General features: G+C 48.0%; 1 protein-coding gene across 4 annotated transcripts in view; it reads right to left on the reverse strand.

The window, feature by feature from the left end:
* The window catches only part of aplp2 (amyloid beta (A4) precursor-like protein 2), a 42802-nt gene extending 22258 nt beyond the window's left edge, over positions 1–20544 (reverse strand). For all 4 annotated transcript variants that reach the window (XM_062551764.1, XM_062551762.1, XM_062551763.1 and 1 more), the window contains exon 1: positions 20230–20544. In XM_062551764.1, the coding sequence (XP_062407748.1) occupies positions 20230–20304 (75 nt within the window). In that variant the 5' untranslated portion in view covers positions 20305–20544. The remainder of the gene's footprint in view (positions 1–20229) is intronic.
* Positions 20545–22447: the final 1903 nt, after the last annotated feature.

Raw genomic sequence — 22447 nt, forward strand, 5'->3', positions numbered from 1 at the left:
AACCCTAAATTAAACTTACTTCACTTCTTAAAGCCATTATAGAGAGGCTTATAGATAAGGATCTTTTTCATGACAGCTACCAAATGAGCCCATTGCAGTAATAGCTTTAGCACACAGAAATGAAGGTTGTAGAGAAAATACAGTGTCACTGTAAAACCAGGCTAGCACAGTCAGTCGAGAGTGTGTAACAATAGGCCTGTTTATTTGGGAGGGCCACAGTGCTCTTATGCAACCAAGTGATATTTACCATCATAATGGCTAAATTAGCCAATTAGTGCTGTGGACGTCATTCGGCCAGCCTTAACAGACCGGTCAGAAGTTAATTTGCCAGTGTAACTTTAAGACATGCTTCTGAAATGTTTAGTCTGAAACATGCTTTTGACATCAGCATGTATTTCTGTGTCTAAATGAATACCGCCATATAAAATCTGATAGTTAATAGGAGGGGATCATTGTCTTGTTCCCTTTCTCCATATGTTCATACTAATTGTGTGCATTTTAACCAATTGATGGTTCAAAAATAGAACTTCGTACTGTTTCATAACAGATTAATAAGACTAAATAAGACTTCATAGCCAACACAGCCTACACAGTTACAAAGAGTGAAGCACTGATTTACAATCCAACAAAAGAACCCAACAGAACCCAAACAACAGACTTAGATCACTGAATAACAATTATGAGGTTAGGGAGGCGCTTCACTTCTTTAACTGACAATTTCCTCTAAAAATAACTACATGGAGATTCAAATAGAGACAGGCAGAGAGACAGACAGACAGAAAAGGAGAAAGACGGGGAATTATCATAGTGAGATAGGTGGACACTGACAGTGCTGGCTCCCACATTCTTGAAGTGGAATACAGAATTACAGTTTAGAAATCACAAGGAGGAGTCTGTGCTTGCATGTGTACTAGACAGAGAGCGAGAGACTGAGACATTAAGCAAGAGTATGTGTTTGTTTGTGTGTGTGTGTGTGTGTGTGAGTGTAAGAAAGAGCGATTGCTTTGACATACAACAGAGCACATCCATTATAGGCAGCCCTGTTTCCCAATGGCTATGGGTCAACTCACGCCTGGCACACTCATCAGCAGTCAGCGAGGAGACAGAGGGAGACCGAGAGAAAGAGAACGAGATTTAAAAAAGACAAAAGACACCAAATTAGTGTCTGAGGCGGCACAGAAAACTGAAGCTCATGCACGGTCTGAGAGGAGCCACAAAGTGGCCGTTTTTCGCCTCTCCCGCCTCGCGCATTCTTTTGTAAGGTCAAGCCATTTCTAAGTAAACAGAGAGAATCGTGCAGAGCGGCTATACATGGCAGCAGGAATGAGGGCAAAAAAAAAGAAGAAAAAAAAAGAGGAGGAGGAGGGACTTGGAAAATGTACTCCTCACACAAAAGGATGCACTATGGTGAAGAGGGAGAGGCCATTAGGGGCATCCGAGTAAAAGCAGCAGGCCAACACATAAACAAGTGCTCCTCAGCAGAGCTGCAGATGGAACAGGAGGGCACACACGAGAGAGAGAGAGAGAGAGAGAGAGAGAGAGAGAGAGAGAGAGAGAGAGAGAGAGGTAATGTAGCCGGAGAGGCCAAACAGAGAGTCATTTGCTCATCCTCCGCACACCAGGGGGACCCCGCTCACTGAGCGCATGTGTTGGCTCGCATGTTCCGGGCCCGGGACACGCCACAGCGGGCAGGGCAGGACAACAGGGCTTTTGTGTCGAGTGGCACTGGCTGACTGGACGCTCAGCATGCCTGACCTCCCAGCTCCCGGCATTCATCCGTCGGCCCCTTTCTTCCTCTCCGCCTCCCTCGCTAAACAAAACCAGCGCTGCCAAGGCACTAATTAACAACAAATCAGCGCTGGCGCAGCCGCAGACGCCTCTCTCTATACGTCAGGGGTCCTTTTGGCTGCGGACGGATCGCCCGTCTTCATCCCGCACGTCGGAAAAAAGCAAAAGTCCGACACTAAAAATACCAATCGACGCCATAAACTTCATTTTCTATGCACCAGCGGGGGCATCGTTTCAAACCTCCCCGTCAGCTGGTGTGAAAAGCGAGCGGGGCGGAAAATGTCATCTGTGAGTCATGGCGAAAGAGAACAGAAGGAACAGAAGAGGCTGAAGAGGAGAGAGAGAGAGAGAGAGAGAGAGATGAGAGGGGGAATAGTGGGAGATGCATGAAAGACAAATGGCTCAAGGCTGAAGAGACGGCATGAAAGGGCACAGGTACATTGAGGGCTACAAACAGCCGTGGGCAAATATAGACTAATGGGCTTTTAGAAACTCACTTAGACCTTCATACGTCACCCAATATTCAGCCACATTCAAGGAGTGAGTTTAGAGAAAACCCCACTACTGCAAATGAGTAGAAGGAGGAGTGGCCATCTGTTTCACACCACACACCACCACCACAACTCTCACGCACACAGCAAAGTTTAACACCACTGTTAAAACCAGGCCCACAAATGGCAACGCCACAAATGTCTCCCCGACAAGGACATGATATACTAGCCTGGCCCCAGCTAATAAAGAAAGTCCCATAAAACTCCCTAAATAAACTTGAGCACATTTGCCTCGGCTTTATTTCTCAGACAAACGTATTACAAAGGAAAGACATGGAGGACTCCTCTATCAAAGACTCACACACACACAGACACACACAACCCTAGTATCACTTAACACAAGGCCACCAACCCAGCAGGACTAATTTGTTGTCATGAAGTTTGGCCACACACATTCTGACTGCATTTACTATACAGGAAGACACCGCTTTGAAGTTTCATAAACACACACACACAGACACACACAGGCACACACACAGCTTGATGTTATGTCTCACGGTGACAAATAAAATACACTTATTTGTTTCTTTGATCATTTTTGAATATCTTAGATAAAGAAAGTAGCCACACAGGCACATCTTTTTTTAGACTATTTATTCAGAAGAGACGTTTCGTCAACAGCCTTCTTCAGGGTTAAATGAATAAGTGACATGTACTGGTTTAAACAGCCACAGGGCATTCTGGGTACCAGATGCAGCCAATTAAAGCTTGTGAGTCTGTATCTGAAAACATAAGGGTATGTCCATTCAAGTAATTTACTTTTACAACGGCACTATAAATGTCTGCTCTCCACAGAGGAGAGCAACAACAACAAGGGCAATGGTCATGGTAATGGTCACATCTCCAGAGTTCCCAAAATGCTCTGGGCACATGTGACCGTGAGTAGGAATGCCCGCCATCCACTCTCTAAGTCCCTGTAATCCCCGAGCGGAGATTTAACGCTTAAGGAAGAGATGGCTTGGCGAGAGCGCAGAAGCTACACACACACACACACACACACACTCGCTCACGCTCACATGCAAAACACGGACAAAAAAACGCAGAAGACATACATATGACAACGTCACAAGGATACACTGTGACTTGGTGGTGTCTCTCCCACTCCACTGACCCAAGCAGGAAGCGGATAAGCCAGATTGAGCAGGGCTGTAACTGAGACTTGGCCTAAACAAATAAGCCTTATCTGATAGCGCGGAGGTGGAGAGTCAGGGGGAAGAGAGTGCAGGAAGGAGCGCCGACTGGGAACAGAACAATGGTATTTGCCTATCTGCTGTGACCTGACCACGTGTGCCCTGCAAAAGGTTAGCGCAGTGACATCAAGCCAATAAAAACCTGCCAGGGGGGGCTGGGGGGGGGGGGGGGACAACTGCTCGCCGTCTGCCGTGCAGGACCGAGGGCTCGGCTCAGGATCGCCCGCTCGCTTCCTCGCACCAGCTTGCGGAGGAGGGGGGGGAAGTGTCCCGGAAACTTTCCCAACGCAGCCAACTCTTGGCTGTGACTAACGGCCATGACGTCAAGAGATGTAAACACAGACACCCGAGCACACACCCAAACATATTTCCCTTAAAACTCCACCAGCCCACTGATTTCTGCAGGAACCCCGGCCCCGTGGGGAACTACTCTTCCGCCAGGACTTTCAGGAACTGATGAACACATCAGAGCTCTAGTTCCTAGTTCTTAGTTAACGCGTAAAAAGACGAGACGAGTGAAAACTCCCTTCCTCTCTCTCTCTCGGTGATTCACTGCGCTACTTCGCAACTTCCAGCCTGTTTCTGTTTGCTCAGCAGAGCTTGTGCTGGTACCGTAGCTGCAGGCTAGATATCGGGCCGTGTCTGCCACACGCCCAGCACATGCCACGGAGGCTCACACTCACGGGCGTGGTCACCCAGGAGAGAGCACCAGAGCATGTCGCCAGTTACGCAAGGCAACTTTGGGCTTTATCGCCACATATGGACCTGCTGACCCATGTTGGAGTGCAAACTATGACCTGCTTATAGGTCCTTCAAAATAATTAGTTTTGATCCAATGGTGATTGAGCAATAGAGAAGGGGCAACATCACTTGAGCCTTTACCAACCACAAACACACGTAAACGCTCACATAGCCGACACTTAATTTGATTCCACATAACAAGTCAAGTGATATTAGGTGCCACATTTCTAAAGAGTCTAATAAGTTTAAGCAGTTCAACATCTCATCTGATAGAGGAATCAGTCTGTTCTAAACAACATGCCTCCTCTGACTGCTGATACACAACAGGTCTAATGCTTGGCCAACTATTTGCCTTTTGTCTTGATTCGACCAAAGCTAAATCCACATACCACCAGACCAGACAACCTAAACAGCTGAAATCTAGAGCAATATGATTTAGATGTATATACTTTGCAATACTCTATTTCTTTCTATACTAACACTAATGGTCATACTCACAAACTGTCACTCTACAAAAATTCTTCTCAAAACATGTGAAAGGTGGGGGACGTCTCAGAAATGATGCCATTCTTTTCTTGGGAAGGAGAATGGGGAACAATCTCCATCAAGTGTCAGCAATTTCAGTGATGATTACTGATGAGTAACACAATCCCAAACAGACACATCATGGAAACCTCCAAGACACACACACACACACACACACACACACACACACAGAGAGAGAGTGGAAAACTCAAAAGCACAAAGCTCATTGTCCCACAGCACCTGACTAAACACAAAGAGCTCACCAGCACAATGACAAATCCATGATGTCTAATCGCAGGCCACCTGAGAGCAAACAAGCCCTCCACTGCGCTCACCCAGCACAGAGCCACCACACCACACCACACGCCAGCCAGCCAAGGTCAGCCAGAGTTTGACTGCAAGCTTCAATCGGTCTGTGTGTGTGTGTGTGTGTGTGTGTGTGTGATTATCTAGTAATGGGCATTACTGTGCGTGCAGGGGAAGAAAGATAACCTGGCTATTCTCCAGCACAGACTGTACAGACGTGAATGACAACTTGTTCCAATGCTCTCGGCACCATGGAAACCTCCAAGAAAAAGCATCCCAGCTATTCACACAGGAAAATGGCAAGACACAGCCAGTGTGTGTGTGTGTGTGTGTGTGTGTGTGTGTGTGTGTGTGTTGGGGGAGGTTAGTGGGAGGGAGGGGGTGGAAGGCTGTCTTTATGGCACAGAGTAGGTAACATACTGCACCCAGCCACAAAGTGTCCCAGAGTAGAATGGAACAGCCTCTTCACTCTCACACACACACACACACACACACACACACACACACACACACACACACACACACACACACACACACACACACACACACACACACACACACACACACACACACACACACACACACACACACACACACACACACACACACACACACACACACACACACACACACACACACACACACACACACACACACACACACACAGAGAGAGAGAAACTTCAACAACAAAGCTCTGTCCCCAGCAGAAGGCTCTGCCTACAAAGCAGTTGGTGCTCGAGAGGCGCATAAATTAAACTAATGGCTTTTAATTAGCACAAAGCTCTTCTTCTCCTCTACATGCACTTGCTGTTTTTTAATCTTTCTGAGCAAAAGTGCCACAGCAGCTGCACGCTGGCTATTTCGGCCACGCAGCATTTGGCGGAGCAGTGGGGCTCCAGGTTAGAGTCCGGTGAGGGCCTGGGCCGGAGTCCATTTGGCCCCGGGGGCCCGGCGCTGTGGCCCCAAACTGCACTCCGCTTCACCGGCGCGCCCTTGGGCTGTGGGGGCTGTGCTGCAGCCAAGGAGAGGACGACGGAGGGAGCAAACGCGGCAGGACGGTCCACTCCACGCTGCACCTGATGGCCTCAGCCTCCGCGTCTGGGCAGCACAGGCCTCTCTCTCTCTCCACCCGCCTCTCCGCCTCTCCACCCCTCCACCCCTCCACCCCTCCATCCCTCCATCCCTCCACCCCTCCACCCCTCCACCCCTACGCCACCGAGCACGGCTTAGACATGCATGAGAAGCACACCACCAGCGCCAACCACCAGGGAGAGAGAGGCACGCAACACTGCTGCATGTGCGCTGCCGCCTCCCCTGCAGCCCTGGCATCTCATGCATGTGGAGGTGCGTGCGGCGCGGCTCCCGGCTAGAGCGGGTGATGGCCCATCGCTTCTCCATTTCCCTCTCCTCTCCGCTCCCTCCAGGAGGAGACGGCAGTGAGGCGGGGAGGCGCAGCAGGGACCGGCTCAAGCCATCTCCCTCCCAGCACTTCTTGACACACATTTCAAGCTGCATGCAGGCGCAAGCTGCATCGCAAGATTACACCGTCCCTCAGGAAACACACGCATTGCACGCAAAAACACACACCTCGCCCAACCCGATCGCTTGCACACCGAGCAGTTTCTAGGACTACACGTCGTGCGTGCACACCTTTTAATCAATTTTTTCCAGGGTTATACAAACAATGAGCCGTCCCTTGTCGAGGTCTCGCATTGTGAATGGATTGATATGAAAGAGGCTTATCTCACATGAAAGAGAATGGGAGGGAGAGAGCAGCCAGCTCCAGCGGTCCTGCCCACCCCTTTGGACTTTTTCTGGCTTCTTCCTACACACCGCCTGCGCACTTCGCCGGGATATATTTGACAGGCTCAAGCCAGAGTCTGGCCTCCGCGACCTTGTTAGTGCAATCACTGTCACGAGACGAGGCGGGGGGAGAAAAAGTGAAAGTAGAAGCAGAAAAGGGAAGCAGAGGAGTTAATAAGGAAGAGAGAGAGAGAGAGAGTCCTCCTCCTCCTCCTCCTCCTCCTCCTCCTCTGCTATTGTCGAGCTATTCCCATAAACCACCACAGCAAAGGTTCCAAGACGCCCCCGGTCCATGCGAAATTTCCCCCCGACATTAAATTAGTTTCACTTTGAGGTATCTGTTTGTTTCGTTTTGAGTCTACGGTAAACAGAAAGCAGGCGTTGGAGTATGCAGTTGCTTCATTCCAACCTGTTTACAGAAGGCGGGCACCATTTGTAAACACAAAATGTGCATGAGAGAGAGTCAGTGTTTTTGCCTCATTTTTTTGAAAACATCTGCATTTCTGCACTGTCATCAGCAATGGGTCCTCTGTGTCCAGGCTGGCATCAAAGCAAACCCTTTACACAGCAGTTTGCTCTTAGTCTTACCCATACCTGTGATGATGACATTTAGATATTTATGGGCCTATTTTAGACTGTAGGGTACTCACACAAACCAGCCCATACCTGTGTGCGTCTCTTATTACAGGAGGCAATCACTTGAACAAAGGATCAAATCATTTAATCTGGTCCCCGAAAAGGGAAAATCTATTCTACTGGTGCACTGATCATTACCTCTTGTGGACGGGATAGCCTACTTTTTAACATCATTGTGCTTTTATAGGAGGGCAATTAATTTGGGATCTTTTTGAATCATTCTAATGAGCGATGCTGCACAATCCAACTCCCTGTGTGGCTCTCATGGCTGCAGTGCCGATAGGCCTGGACGGAAGGCTCCAGAAATCCCTCTGCATGAGTGCACCTCTCCCACTTCCCTTTCATCTCCATCCTCATTCTAGCAGCGAGCCCTCCCAGCAGCCTTGCCCTCCAGTCCTCTCGCCCGGATTCAGCCATTCTCTCAAAACCTCTCTGCTTTTTTCCCTCTCCCTCTATTTGCTTGATTTTTTCTCTCTCTCTTTCTTTCTTTCTCCCTCCCTCCCCATTTTGGCCTGTTCCTTTCAGACACACATTCCATCCTAAATATTTATCTGCATTGGCCAAATTGTGCAACATCCCCCCCACCCACACACTCCTCTCCCTCTCTCCCTCTCTCTCTCTGTGTGTGTGTGTGTAAGCCATGTGAGCGGGCGACCCCCTCAGCCCTTTCTATCTGGGCTTACAGTCCACGTGGCCCTGAGAGGATTACATTCCTGACATCACCACGCCAGATGTTTACGACCAAAATAGCCGCCACAGCAGCTCCTATGCTGCAGACACTGAACAATAGCCACCTCTTCCCACACTCTCCTCACTACAGGTTGTCTGATTTGAGATATCAAAGCCCCTTGAAGTCTCGCCGATCTTTGCCCATGGCTGTCTGTGTTCCTCTGTGCGGCCTTAATCGGCTCATCAGAACCAACAGCAGCCTCTAGAGAACAAACAGTTAATCCAGAGAGCTCTAGAATTTTCTACAGTTTGCCATTTCAATAACGGGGGGGGGGGGGGGGGGGTGATCAGGAGTGTGGCTCTCATCCGATGGTCATCACAGGATGGATGTTTGATCTATCCAGTATGAGATGGTGTCTGGAAAGTGACCTCTACTCCCTTCACTGCCTCTCTCCCTCTAACTGCCCGTCTCCCAAGACCATGTGGCTCAGCCTCCACCTGTGCTCAATCCACTTCATTTTCTTTTGTTTCACTCGTACTGCCAATATGGAGGACAGCTGCCATCTTTCTCCCTCTGGATCACACACATACTAAAACAGTAGGACTCAGGACAAGTTAGGACACCTCCCGTCGACAGCTCTCTACACATGCTCTTAATGGCCTACGTCACCACAAGTGCAAGAATGAGAAGGTGAAAGAAATGTACAGGAGAGGTATGGCGTCAGGGGGAAAGAATCTGAAGTGAGTCAGGTAGATTAGGCGGGAAACAAGGATAGCCGGGGGAAAAGGTCTCCTGCAGGCAGCGCGGCCATATCAGTAGCCATTTGTTACTAAATAGCACCCGCTGGTATGCGCCACTATGTCATTAGAGCTGCAGTCAGAGGAAGCTGGACTCTTCCCATGACCTGGAAGGTTACATAGCTCAGCTCCATACTGATCCCTCCACCCTCTGACAACACTAATAACATCCCCTCCCCCAGCAGCCCTCCACACAACAACCTGTGTGGGGAGAGCCATGGAGCCAAGGCACACCAACTACAGAGCTACATGGCGATCCTGCTAAATCTATAGGCTGTGACCGTACATGCGCCACCATGATAACGATTCCAACAGTACAATTATACTCTCCCACATCTAATCACAACATGCTGTGGTGGCTGCCCTAAAGTACAGGTGCTGCTCAGTGCTTTTTGTATTAACCACTGCAATATGTATTATTCTATTCTAGGGAGAAGTCGGTTTCATATTTTGCTCAACATGGTTATTACAAAATTCATGTCGCTGTTGCAAAATGTGGGTATTACCATAATAAGGTTCAATCTTTTTAGATTCTGTGAGATTACATAATGTGCTATAAGCACTTATCAAGCATTAAAGCAACGGCAGAAAAAAAGCATGGAAAATCCACAGCCATATTTCAGACATGCACGCAGTCTTCCACAGCACATGTGCTAAATCCTCTCTCTCACAGGACCAGACATGATTTTGTCACTGCATGAGAAGAGATCTCAACCAGACATCTTTCCCGATGGCCTGGAGAACATCTGTTGTGCGCAACATATGAAATTTCAGAGTCTTGAGGTATCTGTTTAAAAACCTGAGGTCCAGAATGGGGCGAAGTCCACCCCCTTTTTTTGGGATTATAAAATACGTGGAGTAGAAGCCACTGTTCTGTGAACATGGCTCTACGGGCTCTATTGCTCCTTTGCCTAAAAGGGCTTTGACCTCCTGACGTAAGGCCAGTGCTTTGGTCTCGTCCCTTACTGTTGTCATTTTGACCCCTGTGAACCTTGGCGGTCGGCGATTGAACTGAATGCTGTAGCCATTTGATATGGTGTCCAGCATCCAGGGGTCTGATGTTAGCTCCTCCCAGCTCAACAGTTGTTGGCTGGTGAAGCGGCCGACCGCCGGGACGAAACTGTCACTGCCTGCCTGCTCGGCCCCTCCGGCTCCTGGAGGGGCGGCGGCTATATGTTGTGTCTTGCTGTGCCGGGCGCGTGGTCTGTCTAGTGACAGGCCGGCGAAACCCCCCTGGTGGAGGTGGCCTTGGCTGTGGTACAGGCCGTGGTCTGTCTTGGGCCCTGTCGGTCCCTGGATAGGGTCTTTGCCGCTGGACAGGTGTGTGGTGTAGGCTAGCAAACTGTTGCCTGACCTGTCTCGCCCGCATACTGCGTTCCAGGGCCTGCTGCGCGGCAGGTCCGAACAGTTGTCCCGGCACAACCGGCAGAGAGCGGAGGACCTTCCTGCTGGGCTCTGCCAGTGGAGACTGGGCGAGCCACACCTGACGTCGTGCGAGGGTAAGGGAAGACATTACCCGACCAAGCTCCCTGGACATATAGGCAAATGCCCGCAGCGAGGCTTCACTGAGGGCTTGCGCTGATGGGTCAGCTCCAGAGGACTGGAGGGTCTGGGAAAGGGCTAACACAAGGTGGGACATAGAATTTCCCACGCGGGCCATCCGTGCCGCCGCATCGTAACTTTTCCCGATTAAGTCGTCCGTCAGGCGACATTGTGGCAAGGGGCAGCGCACCCCTGGTCTCAACGCCTCATCAGGCGAGAGGATCAAGCCTGCCAATGAAGGCTCTATAGTGGGCATCTTGTCAAGACCACAACCGGATGCACCCTGCATGTTGGCTAGCGTTCTACAATCACTGGGGTGATGAGAAAAACGCCTTGGGTCCGCCCAACACCTTTGTAGCTCTTCCATAAAGGGAGCTGAAGGTGGGACACAAAGTGCAGTTGGAGTAGGGGCCTGTCTGAAAAACACACTCTGCACGTCTGCCTCTGTTGGTGGCACATCCACTCCCAGACGTGTTAATGCCAACTGTAATGCTGGCCTTACCCCCAGAGCCTGACCAGCACCAGCACTACCCAGTGAGCTGCAAACTTCTAGGGAGTTGGAGTCAGAGCCGTGAGATAACAGCTCTGCCTGATCCCCAGCCCACTCATCTACCGTCCTGAGACTCTCTGAGGCCCTGATGGACAGTACATCATCTTCAGAGACAGTTACAGCTGGGGACAATACAGGGGGCGATTGGTCACGTGTTGCAGCCTCAGCTGTAGCGGTACCGCTAGCTGGCTGCATATCAGGGCGCTTAAAACCCTCCAGTAGTGCCTTTATCTGCGCAAATTCCGACGCTAAAAAGTCTACTTTTTGGGCCAAGGGGTCTGGCTTGGTGCGCTTCGGAGCACTACTAGACTGCTGCTCTAGAGTGCTTGCTTTTCTGCGTCTCTGCAGTCTAGGGGAACGGCCAGGATCCCCCTGTGCACAGGCCAATTGAGACCCTTGAGCCTCCTCTAGCTGGGCCAGTCTGGCAGCGCGGGCAGTAAAACTTAAGCAGCAGCAGTTTACACAAGCCCTCTCTGTTAATCCCTGTCTTAGATGGTCTAAACCAAGGCAACGGGGGCAACGGTCATGACCGTCATCAGGCTCAAGGGAGGCCGAGCACTCAGAGCACACCAAAAACATGCCGCTATTCAATAAAGGAGGGCTAAACATTCAGACAACGGGCACTCAGCCCAGTTCCGCTGCGCGCAGAGCGAGATACGCTCCTTTGCGAGCCCAAATGATCTCAGTGACAGGCGAGGAAACACCAATTGAGATTTTAGCAAATAGCTACAAGAGATACACAAAAGCCGTCTTAAAGAATAAAAGCGAGTAATCGCTATTCACAGTTGACAATCCAATCTAATATAATGCGAGCTAACTTGTGACAACGGCCACTGAGCCCAATTCAGCTGCGCACAGAGCGAGATGCACTCATTGCGAGCCCAAACTCTCAGTCACAGGCGAGGAAAACACTAACTGAAATTGTAGCAAACAGCTGACAAACACTGTCTATGAAGGGATACAAAAGCCCTTATGACAAATGAAAAGCGAGTAATCGCGATCAACTGTTGATAATATAATATATTTATTCAACACAAAAGCTAACTTTGTGGCGACGGCCACTCAGTTCAGTTCAGCTGCGCACAGGGCGAAATACACTCCTTGCGAGCCCAAATTATAATGCCGACTAAAAGTTCAGCAAGCAGCTAACTAAAGCCGTTTCTTAAGGAAACAAATCTGACTTGAAGGGAAGAAAGCGAGTAATCGCTACCCACAGTCGTACTATTTAATCAACACAAAATACAAGACACCTAGTGTCATTCAAAGCTCAGAAGAAAAACGATAACAAATGTCGGGCTAAACGTTAGCCAAATGCAGGCTAGGCTAGCCTGGTTGAAAGGCCGCTTGGAACTTCGGCGAGGCCACCGATATCCAAGGCCAACTAACGCGAAGCCAATTCTCACAATGACATAGAGCGAAACCACTCGTGGACACGTGAATAAATTAGAAATTGTGCACTTACCGTCATGAAATGTACGTCAATCACAGTCTTAAGAGGGCGAAACCGCAGCTCCAACCCATAAGGGTTTCAAGACTCCAAGCGATTGATGCGACTCGAACAAACCTACTTCCATACGAGAAGATGGCAAGAGGTCACTTCCGGGGTGAAAGCACCTTAAGTGCATGGCGTAGTGCCATACGTCACCCCGGTCACAGGTGACTTTGTTGGTACAAACACTCGACCTACACGTATACGTGATGGACATCCAGGTGCTGAAAGCACCGCCTCTGGCGGTCAGTAGAAACGAAATAGAATCCTTTATTTTGTCCACATTTCATCAGACCGGATAACTCTGCATATCCCTTCCATCACAGCTGAGAGACAACACTACACGGGGCACTTGAGGGCAAATTCTCAATGCAGCCAGGAGGAGAGCTAAATAGCCGTCTGAAACATTAGCATAGTTTTTTATAAACGGGGCCCATCAGGATGGCTTATGTGACTCTATAAATACTGTGTTATTTCATTATTATTAGACACCAACAGTCACGGGCTTGTTTTCAGTCCACATCATTTCAGACTTAGCTTCGGCTGAAAGACTGATGGCCTTTATCATATCTGAAATAGCTGTACAAATGAGACTAGTTCTGTCGTGTTGTGTTTTATCTTGTCACCCACAGGAGCGTAAATCAAGTTATTGCACAGGAGCTCAGGCTCCTGGGGCATTACTCCAAAATGTGGGTTTGATGCAATCACACATGATAAAATTATTTCCCATTGTGTGGCAAATTAAATCATCTGTTAATTCAGCAACACGATGGTGTTCATCATTAGATGTTTGTAATGAGTTCATTGTCACACAGATGATGAGATTATCTCCCCCGCTGTTGGTAAATAACTGCAGAGGGCAACACGGCCATGTGGAGAACGGCTGGGTGAAGCAGCCTTCGCCTGCAAATAGCACATCAGCAAGTTCAAGGAAGATCCACTTCCTCATAGACATCCCGACAAACAGGGGAGCGAGAGGGGGGCGGGGGGGGGGGGGTGATGTCATGGGGCTGGACTCCCTCCACTTTAGCCTTTGTGTCTGTGATGCTCCACATCTGGGGGGAAGGGGCAGGAGGCTGGCCGGGACTCCTCTGGGAGTGGAGGGGGCTCGCGCGCTGCGCTCCAGATTTCTCTCGGCTCCGCTAGAGGAAGCAAGTGTGCTCTTCCCTCCCCTCCCCTCTCAGCAGATTACTGGGATGGGATGGAATGGGATGGGTGTGGTGTGAAGCTCTTTTCGGAGTAAACATCGAGGTAGAGACAGAGTGTGAGAGAAAAGCACATGCAGCCGAGACTGGCACTAATATATCTCCCTATCTGAGACGGCGGCGCTGGAATAAGGGTGCGTCTAGATGACAACCTCTACCGGGAACAACAACAAGAAACCAAACCAGACCAGACCAAAGCAAACGAGAGTAAAAAAAGCAGTGCGGGAGCGCGGGAGGTGTTTAGAGGTGAATTTCTATGCCCTGCGGGAGCAGTGTGGCGGCGGCGTGATCTGTGGAGCGGTGTGCGCGCCGTGTGCCGTGTGCCTGGCTCCTCCCCGCCGCCCCAGCCTCCTCCCTTCCCTTCCCTTCCCCTCCCGGCGAGGAGCGGAGCGGCGCGCTGCAGCCACGGCTGCTCCTTTGTCCTTCTCGCCGTCTCCTTCAGATAAAGTGCTGTATCAGGGCAGCGCGCGGCGGCAGCAGAGAGCCCCCCTCTCGGGGAGTATAAGGTTACAGCGCCGCACACCCCGCGTCCTGCTATCCTGACATTTTCATTTCCCCTTCCCCTGCTCACGGTGACACAGGGAACGACTACGGAAGAAAAATAACAGACCGGGAGGGGGGGGGGGGGGGGAGGAAAAAATCCAGAATCTTCTCTTCGGGATGGGTGCTGAATTACCATTACCTGCTTACACGACAGAGGGAAGGAGATGGGGCGGCGGGCCAAGACTGAGAGCAAAAACAGAGCGTTGCAGAGGCACGGCAGGATGCCAGGTAGACAACTGCTGGCTGGTATGCCAAGTAAACCCCTCCCAGGTCTACGTTGATTCTTGGCACAAAGATAGCTGCAGGGCAAGGCCAAGCCAAGGCAAACATACAGTTACCCAAGCCAACGCATACTGCACGAAAGACAATTCCCAATCATCAACGTGGGCTGTAACAATGCTCAGGCGAGAGCTAACACAGAAAGATAAGAGGCAATATACAGCATGAATCACATTCAGGGATTCATTAAAAAAAAACAATGCAGTAAATGAGAGGGGAATGCAACCATCACTGCAAATGAGAATTGGGATTCAGCTGAAGCAGAAGCAAATGCATGTAACATGAGGAAAGACTGCAAGTCAGTCAAAATAATGCCTGTTCTGAGGACAACACCAAGCAAAATGGCCTCTCTATACACATTTAGAAAACACTAACCGCTCTTCAGTGCTCTATGTGTAATCTTCCATTCACAGTTTTAAATGCATGCCCATAATGCCTGACTCAAAGGTGCAGGTATGAACTGGCGAGTTGTGCAGGATGAAAAGCCTCATGACTCATGGCACCCCAGAGACAGATACCCAAACATGTACCCGAGATGAGAGCCAACTCACACTTGTGCTTGTGCTTGCGCGCACACACACACACACACACACACACAGACACACACACACAGACACACACACACAGACATTCCCACCTCCTTGGTAAGGGAGACACGCACTAGATAGAAACGACATATTTACAAAACTGCAGACAGCTCTCAATCCTGCACGCCAGACTCCAGCCCACGGAGCAGGAACAAGGACGCACACAGACCAGCACACGGCAGGCTTCGGTGCACGAGCGAACCCAAACAAAAGACAGGGAGTGGCAGAGCAGCCACATGGAAATCAGGAGGTTCCGAGGGAGATCAGGCACACGGGACCAGACATTAAGAGGGGAGCTCTGCAGCACGCAGATAATCAGGGACAAAGACCTGAAGCCTCGCTATCATTTTAGAGTTGGGACAGGAACAATGACAGGCACATATGCCCAAGCAGCACAAACACACACACACACACACACACACACACACACACATGCACACACACAGAGACGCGTGCAGAGAAGGGCTCCTAGACAGAATACGAGATATTTTATTCATGGGCAAGAAAGAGCGAACAGGAGCGATGACTCACTGGGCCACCCAGGCCACTCAGCTCCAGCACAGAGACTGATAAATGGGGAGAGGAGGGGTGACATCCCCCTCCTGCAACACCGCTGCTCTGCTGTTTTGCGCGCGCGCGCACACACACACACCCACACACACATAGACACACACACAGACGCACGCACGCACGCACTAGTCTGGCTCATGGCATTAAGTCCTGAAGGCAAATATGAGACTTGTATCCTGCATGCAATTGCTGCCACAGTTAAGTCTACCCAGAGAACAGCCAAAAAGTGGTCACCATGCCGGCCTTCCCAAATGGTACTGACCAAGCTACTAATTAACTTGGTGTCCCATTTTGGAACATGCTTCCACCAAATGAGCCGAGTGGCCGGCAACAGATTTTTCACGGAGAATACTTCTCTGTTGGACTGAGCAATCAGAATGAGAGACTGAACCCAAGAAGCAGCCAAACAGCCCGTGCAACACACCAGTCTACCCTGGGCCACACAACTACGTGCAGCAGCACAATGCACTGCAGTGCAGAGAACTGCTGTGCCAAGGCTTTCATCAGACCCACAATATTTTTGCAGTGCGCCACTAACCCAACGCTGACGCTGACTGGGATGGTCTGGTGGTGTCTTGACCGAGAGAGAGAGAGAGAGAGAGAGAGAGAGAGAGAGAGAGAGAGAGAGAGAGAAACCCTTCTCTTGACCATTGTTCCTCTATAACTCAAATCTCTCAAGTTGAAAAGATTTCATTTGAAGGACTGAACTTGCGACGAGCTGTGGAAGGATTTGGTCTTGTGCAGACGCACCATGCAAGCAGGAGCTGGCACAGTAGGCTCACTTAAGATAATTAGAGCACACGGCACCCAGGAGGCAAAGACAGGAGTCATGAGAATGGGGGATTGTCTGTCGAGGCCACTATATTTAAACCAGCCCCCCCCCTCGCGCACAGCTGAAGATGGCCGAACTTCAAACGCACAAGCAGTGGCACTGATACAGCCACTGCAGCGCTCAGAAAGACAGACTCAGTCATTACTGCACTCATCAATGCTTCAGCAGTCATTCTCTGGTGCTACTCCATGCCAGTGGATTGAAGAGGCCATGAAGAAGAGCTCGCTGGTGAAGACATTCACTGTACTTTCAACTCCATATTAGCTGTGTGATTACACTGATGAACAACCTTGGGCTAACATGAACCACCTGGACTCCTGAGCTGCACAGCAATGAGGGTTGCTGGTCTGGAATTCTTCTGCTTCACTGAGACATGTTTGCACTTATGAAGTGCAATGGAATTGTCTGTCTGTCTTTCTTGGTGTGTGCATTGCTACACTGGAGCAAGTGGAGGGGTGGGGCATGTACCCAGGATTACGTCTTTTCCCCCTCCTCTTCAGAAGAGCTTAACTCAGGGCATTTCTTACAGCTAAGAGGATTTGCTGGAATGTAAAGTGCAATTGGTCAAACAACTGAAAGTGTGTTTATTATTTGTATTCAGCCAGTGGATTTTGAAGATCAGGTGAGCAGGTTCTGATTCAGAGGAATGCGCATCTGAAACGTCAGGTACACCACCAGCTACATGTCTCTCCCTGCTGGCTACAGAAAACTTCCCTTTATTCCTCCCAGGAGTTATTTACACCCACCGGCCATGGACAGCAGCATTGTGATGCAAACACCCATTGATTCCAATTCATTTACATTATTCAAATGCCAATTAGCAGGACTGTGAACACAACAGATCTATCCTCACAAAGAACAGTACTGGTAGAGGGACAAGTCTTTTAACAAAACCTTCACTGGGACCAAGACCTGCATTCACACGAGCAGATAAGGGCTCCCCCCAATACTGCTGGGCTTGTCTGATATCCATCTCCCCATACCTATTAGCTTACCAAAGACATGAGGCTTTATCTGGACCTGGAGCACATGTCACTTTGCTGTAACACTGCATTCAGGCCACACAATGTGCGCTCGCTCAAAGCCATTCATTGCTGCTGGGCCATCAGACACCGCCATTCATGTGCATCAGGCCAGCAGACAGCAAGTCATGTGAAAATTCAAAAACAAACACACACACACCGCTTACGGAATCACCAAACCAACACACACCGAGCCAGTCAGTCATCCAGCCATACACACATGCGCGCGCACACACACACACACACACACACACACACACACACACACACACACACACACACAACACACAACACACAACACACAACACACAACACACAACACACAACACACAACACACAACACACAACACACACACCTTTGTGGTTTATCACATCCACTTGCTCCTGGATTGAATCGAGAGAAGCAGCAAATTGTAATGCAAAAGTATCAGAGATTTGAGTTCCACTGACAGCACCAAACTCATCCAACTATTTTCTTGTGCATTTGCCAATTTTGTTGAACTAAAACTGTATACATTTAGATATAACATGAGAGTAGGTGAACATATTTGTTGTCAAGCTACCAAATCACCGTTTTAACAATATATTCTGTTGTATATTTTCCTTATCTAGATCCTGTGCACTGCTCATCACCCGAGATGCTTAAATATTCACAGAGAACTGAAGAGAGAACAAATTCCTGTGATTCCACACTGCTTTAATCTACAGTAAGTCGTATCAGCCAGTGCCTAGCAGTGAACAGCAATCCCTCCATCAAATCCACATCATATATAAGATGGCTGCCTGCTTCCCAAATCCACTGCTTCTGAAAATTAAAATGTAGTCCCTTTCCTTTAACTTGCAATGCTCTATTAGAAATAGGTTTTGCAATAAACATAGAAGAATGGGTCATTTGTGATCAACTTTGCAGCTTATCAGAATCAGAGAAGATGTCAGGTGAGGTGACCGTAAACAAACTCAGTCAAGCAGAGGAAGGGATGTGTTGAAGCAAGCTAAGCTGCACTAGGAGCATGGGATCACACTTCTACTCTCCACCCAAAAGGTGTCAACACCAATTTCACATTTACAAAACTACTGAAAATGATTCAGCCTTCTAGAATGCAATCTGTATCTTGTATGAATGTCTAAAAGTGCTCTAAAAGTATTTCTCTGGCACTTGCAAAGACAGCTCATAACTTTGGTTCAAAGCCTGTGGTGTTGGCACTCAGTACAGCAGTCCTATAGGCCTATCCACCTCAGCTGTCTCTTCATGACGGTGCAAAGCAACCCACACAAAATCCACAAATATCCCAGGCGTCAAGACTCACCAGGCACCCACAACACACTCAACACTCATGGGATCACACACACACACACACACACACACACACACATCCACGATTCATCAAACGATTCCATCTGGGACAAAGTTATAATCTCATACACGTCATAATTACATGAATTTAGCAAAACGTGAATTAATGTAAAAAAAAAGATAAAGCTGATTTAATTATTCCTGTTGAGGCTACTCCATGCAATGTGTTTAGGCCTATGCTCAGAGGCAGAGATAATTGCTCATTGGGAAGAGCATGCAAACACAAATGATTGAGGGTATGCCAGTAAAAGAAGAATTAATCTTATTTCGTAAAACAAACACAACTTTTCTGACCTCCACACCGCACGAAAATGCCATTAGTGCTTTTCTGAAACACCATGCCAACATGGGATCAAACGTGATCACTAAGCAGTAATTTCACTTGGCATTAGGCCATGGGAATGAGTGGATGTTCAGGCCTTATGGGATGAACAAGAACAGACCTATTAGTCTGAGGGTAAATTGTAAAGATATTAGACTGTATGATGAATGTTAAATAATATCAGACCTTGCATGGCTGACATGGTAGGCCTAATGTTCTGTGTTCCCATTTTGTGTCTTCCCTGTCTTTTGTCTCCCTAGCCTACTGCTCTACCTGCCCAGAGAATCTTTCTATTTCAAATAGCCTACCTATAATGAGACAGCTGAGAGGATGGCCAATTGTAGCCTATTCGTGACTTATATCTTGATCGGACCCCAAGAACCGCATCGAAAATAACCCTACGTCCAAGGGTGGTTCTTCGCGTATTTTTAAAATGACAGATTTATATCCGAGTTGGCACGCTTAATAATTTACAGTACAGTCATCCGCAATTTTTCTAACATTATTCTATGGGATAAATGAAATAAAAAAATAAAAAAAAAAAAGGAATTAGGCCTACATTTAAAAAAAAAAAAAAAGAAAAAAAAGGAACAGGCATTGGGCTACAGTAAACCTCGGTAACAAATGTGTCGCATGATTGCCTATAATGAGAATAGGCAACAGCCGTCAAATTATAGGGATGCTGACGTACCCCTGTCATAAATAGGCCTAACACCTATCATCCAGTACTAAATAAAATTAGGAATTAAATTAAAGATCAGGTAACAGCAGACATTGATTCACGGAAAACAGCTCGCGTAATACAAAAAAAAAATCACTTGCTTCTATAAGGTTGACCTAGCTTACTTAATTTGATTTAAGAAAAGAAAAAACCTTGTGAAACTCCATCTATATTAGCCAACGTCAAAGTACACGACATAGACATACCTCAATGTATCCGGCCAGGGCTGGGACAACAACTATTCCCACAAAGAGAAGAGATATAGCGGAGAGAGAACCCATCTTCCACGGAGGTCTCCACAGATTTTTATATGAGGTGACCTCTCCGTTGGTTTTGTCGTGTAACGGCGAACTCCAGAGATAGACAGGTAAGATTGGTCCCTGGACAGTGCGTGTTTACTCTCTCGCACTGCAGTGAAAGTCCGGTATCTTTATTTCCCCCCGAAATAAACACAGATTGCTACTCATGCGACTGCGTCGGACATGGAAATGCAACGTCTTCGTCTACAGTGCGAGGACACCGCCAGCCTAAATAGAAGTAACTCGTTGCGCCGCCAGGCGACAGCTTTAAGAGCTACCGGAAGTGAAGTCATGTTCTCACCATGACTGTAGAAAGTGGTTCTAATTTAATAGATGGACGTGAACTGAGCTAATTTTGGTTGTTCAGTGGGCAATGACATGTAAAGACGAACGAGAATTGGCGTTTTGCGAAAAAAAAAATTAAGAAAGTCTGCAGCCTGTCGAGATTGATTTAGCTGTGTTTCCACACTAATCCTAACACCAAACTACACTATGAAGCCATTGGATTGTATAGCCTAATTAAAAAAAAATTGCCGAACGACATAGTAGGTCTAGCCTACCTATAGCATGACAGGAACAAATCAAGTTTGGCCTGCATTAATGTAGCCTTTATTAATTTGTGGGGCCTATTCAGCACCACTCAGAGGTTAAAGCGCCCTCTAGCACATGTGTAGAATACTGCAGTTAGCTAAATTGGTGGGTGGTTCCCACCATGTCATGTCTTATCTTACTTGAACAGAGCAGTGATTTTGTTGTGGTAAAAATAATAGTCATAATCTATAGTCCATAGTCCATAATCCATAATCCAAAAAGGATGTTTGCAAGGAAAAACTGCAATGCAAATTGTTTTATTAAAAAAGGTGTGTCTAATAAAAAGATAAATCAATTATTGTTGTGTGTACTTTTATGATTAGGCTACACAGTGTGATGTGTTTCATTGACTTGCGAAAAACAAATGCTTTCTCAAATCTTAAGGGTCCTTCTGGATATCCTCCAGGGGACAATGGGTCGTCTGATTGCACTCTGTGTGTTTCAGCAGCAAGTGAGAGTGATAGTGTTTCTATTTAACTATAATTCCAATGGTAATAACTGAAGTTACACATGTAAACATTTACAACAGCAGGACAGTTGGCAAATTTGCCAGTGACATGCTATGGATCGTTTAATGATTGCAGGGTGTTCTGTCCTGGAAAACAGAATAACATAGAACATACAGTATCCTGCATGTCTAGTGGGAAGAATATAGGCCTAAGGCAGTGGTTATCAAAGTGTGGGGTAGACCCCACTAGTGGGGAATAGAGGTAATAACACAAACATAAGTCATAAACAGACTGACATATGAATCAAAATAACATCTGATCAGAGTGGACTGAGACAGGTAGGCTAATGTGGAACCAATATGTGAAAAAGGTATTTTAACGTTACCATATTGCCGGGTTGATGGGGGTCAGAGAGGCTTGAGAACCACTGGCCTCGGGGATGCGAGTTTGACAGCATATTTTGTCAACAGTGCATGCACACTCACTGTGGACACAGCAAAGTCAGACAAACACAGTGGGCTGAGTTCGGCCGAAATTCATAATAGATAGATAGATAGATCAGAATTTAACACTGATGTTCAATTTCAATTCACCGGATAGGTCTCGTCCATTTCAGAGTCCCTGCCTTGACATGGCTTCCAGCTACCTATATCACCGCCGAACTCGGGCCCCAGGTGCATACTGTACCTGCTTATGTAGGTTGCACAGTGAATTTGAAGATAAAAAACAATCCTATACAGGGGCCGCTGCAGGAATACATTTTACACTGCCATGCACGGCTAGCCTACTGTAATACCACAATTTCATGACAGGCCGCCTTCTATAACCTATAGATTTTGTTAACTTAAATCCCTGAAAGAAATAAAAGGCAAAAGTCACATTTATTTGTGTGCTTTGAAGACAACAGTGTAACTCAACAGAGTAATGCATTTTCCAGCATGCTAGTTTACCTTGCTCTTGTCCAATGGCCCATTTCATTGAAGCCATCATGCTTTAGTGAATTAATTAATGTTAGCTTGCTGTACCAGATACCCACACAATGTCCTGCAACATGCTCTTTCTCATTTCCTCTCCTTCTCACACAA

The sequence above is a fragment of the Sardina pilchardus genome, chromosome 13, assembly GCF_963854185.1.
Source record: "Sardina pilchardus chromosome 13, fSarPil1.1, whole genome shotgun sequence".
In the NCBI taxonomy this organism is placed as follows: Eukaryota; Metazoa; Chordata; class Actinopteri; order Clupeiformes; family Clupeidae; genus Sardina; species Sardina pilchardus.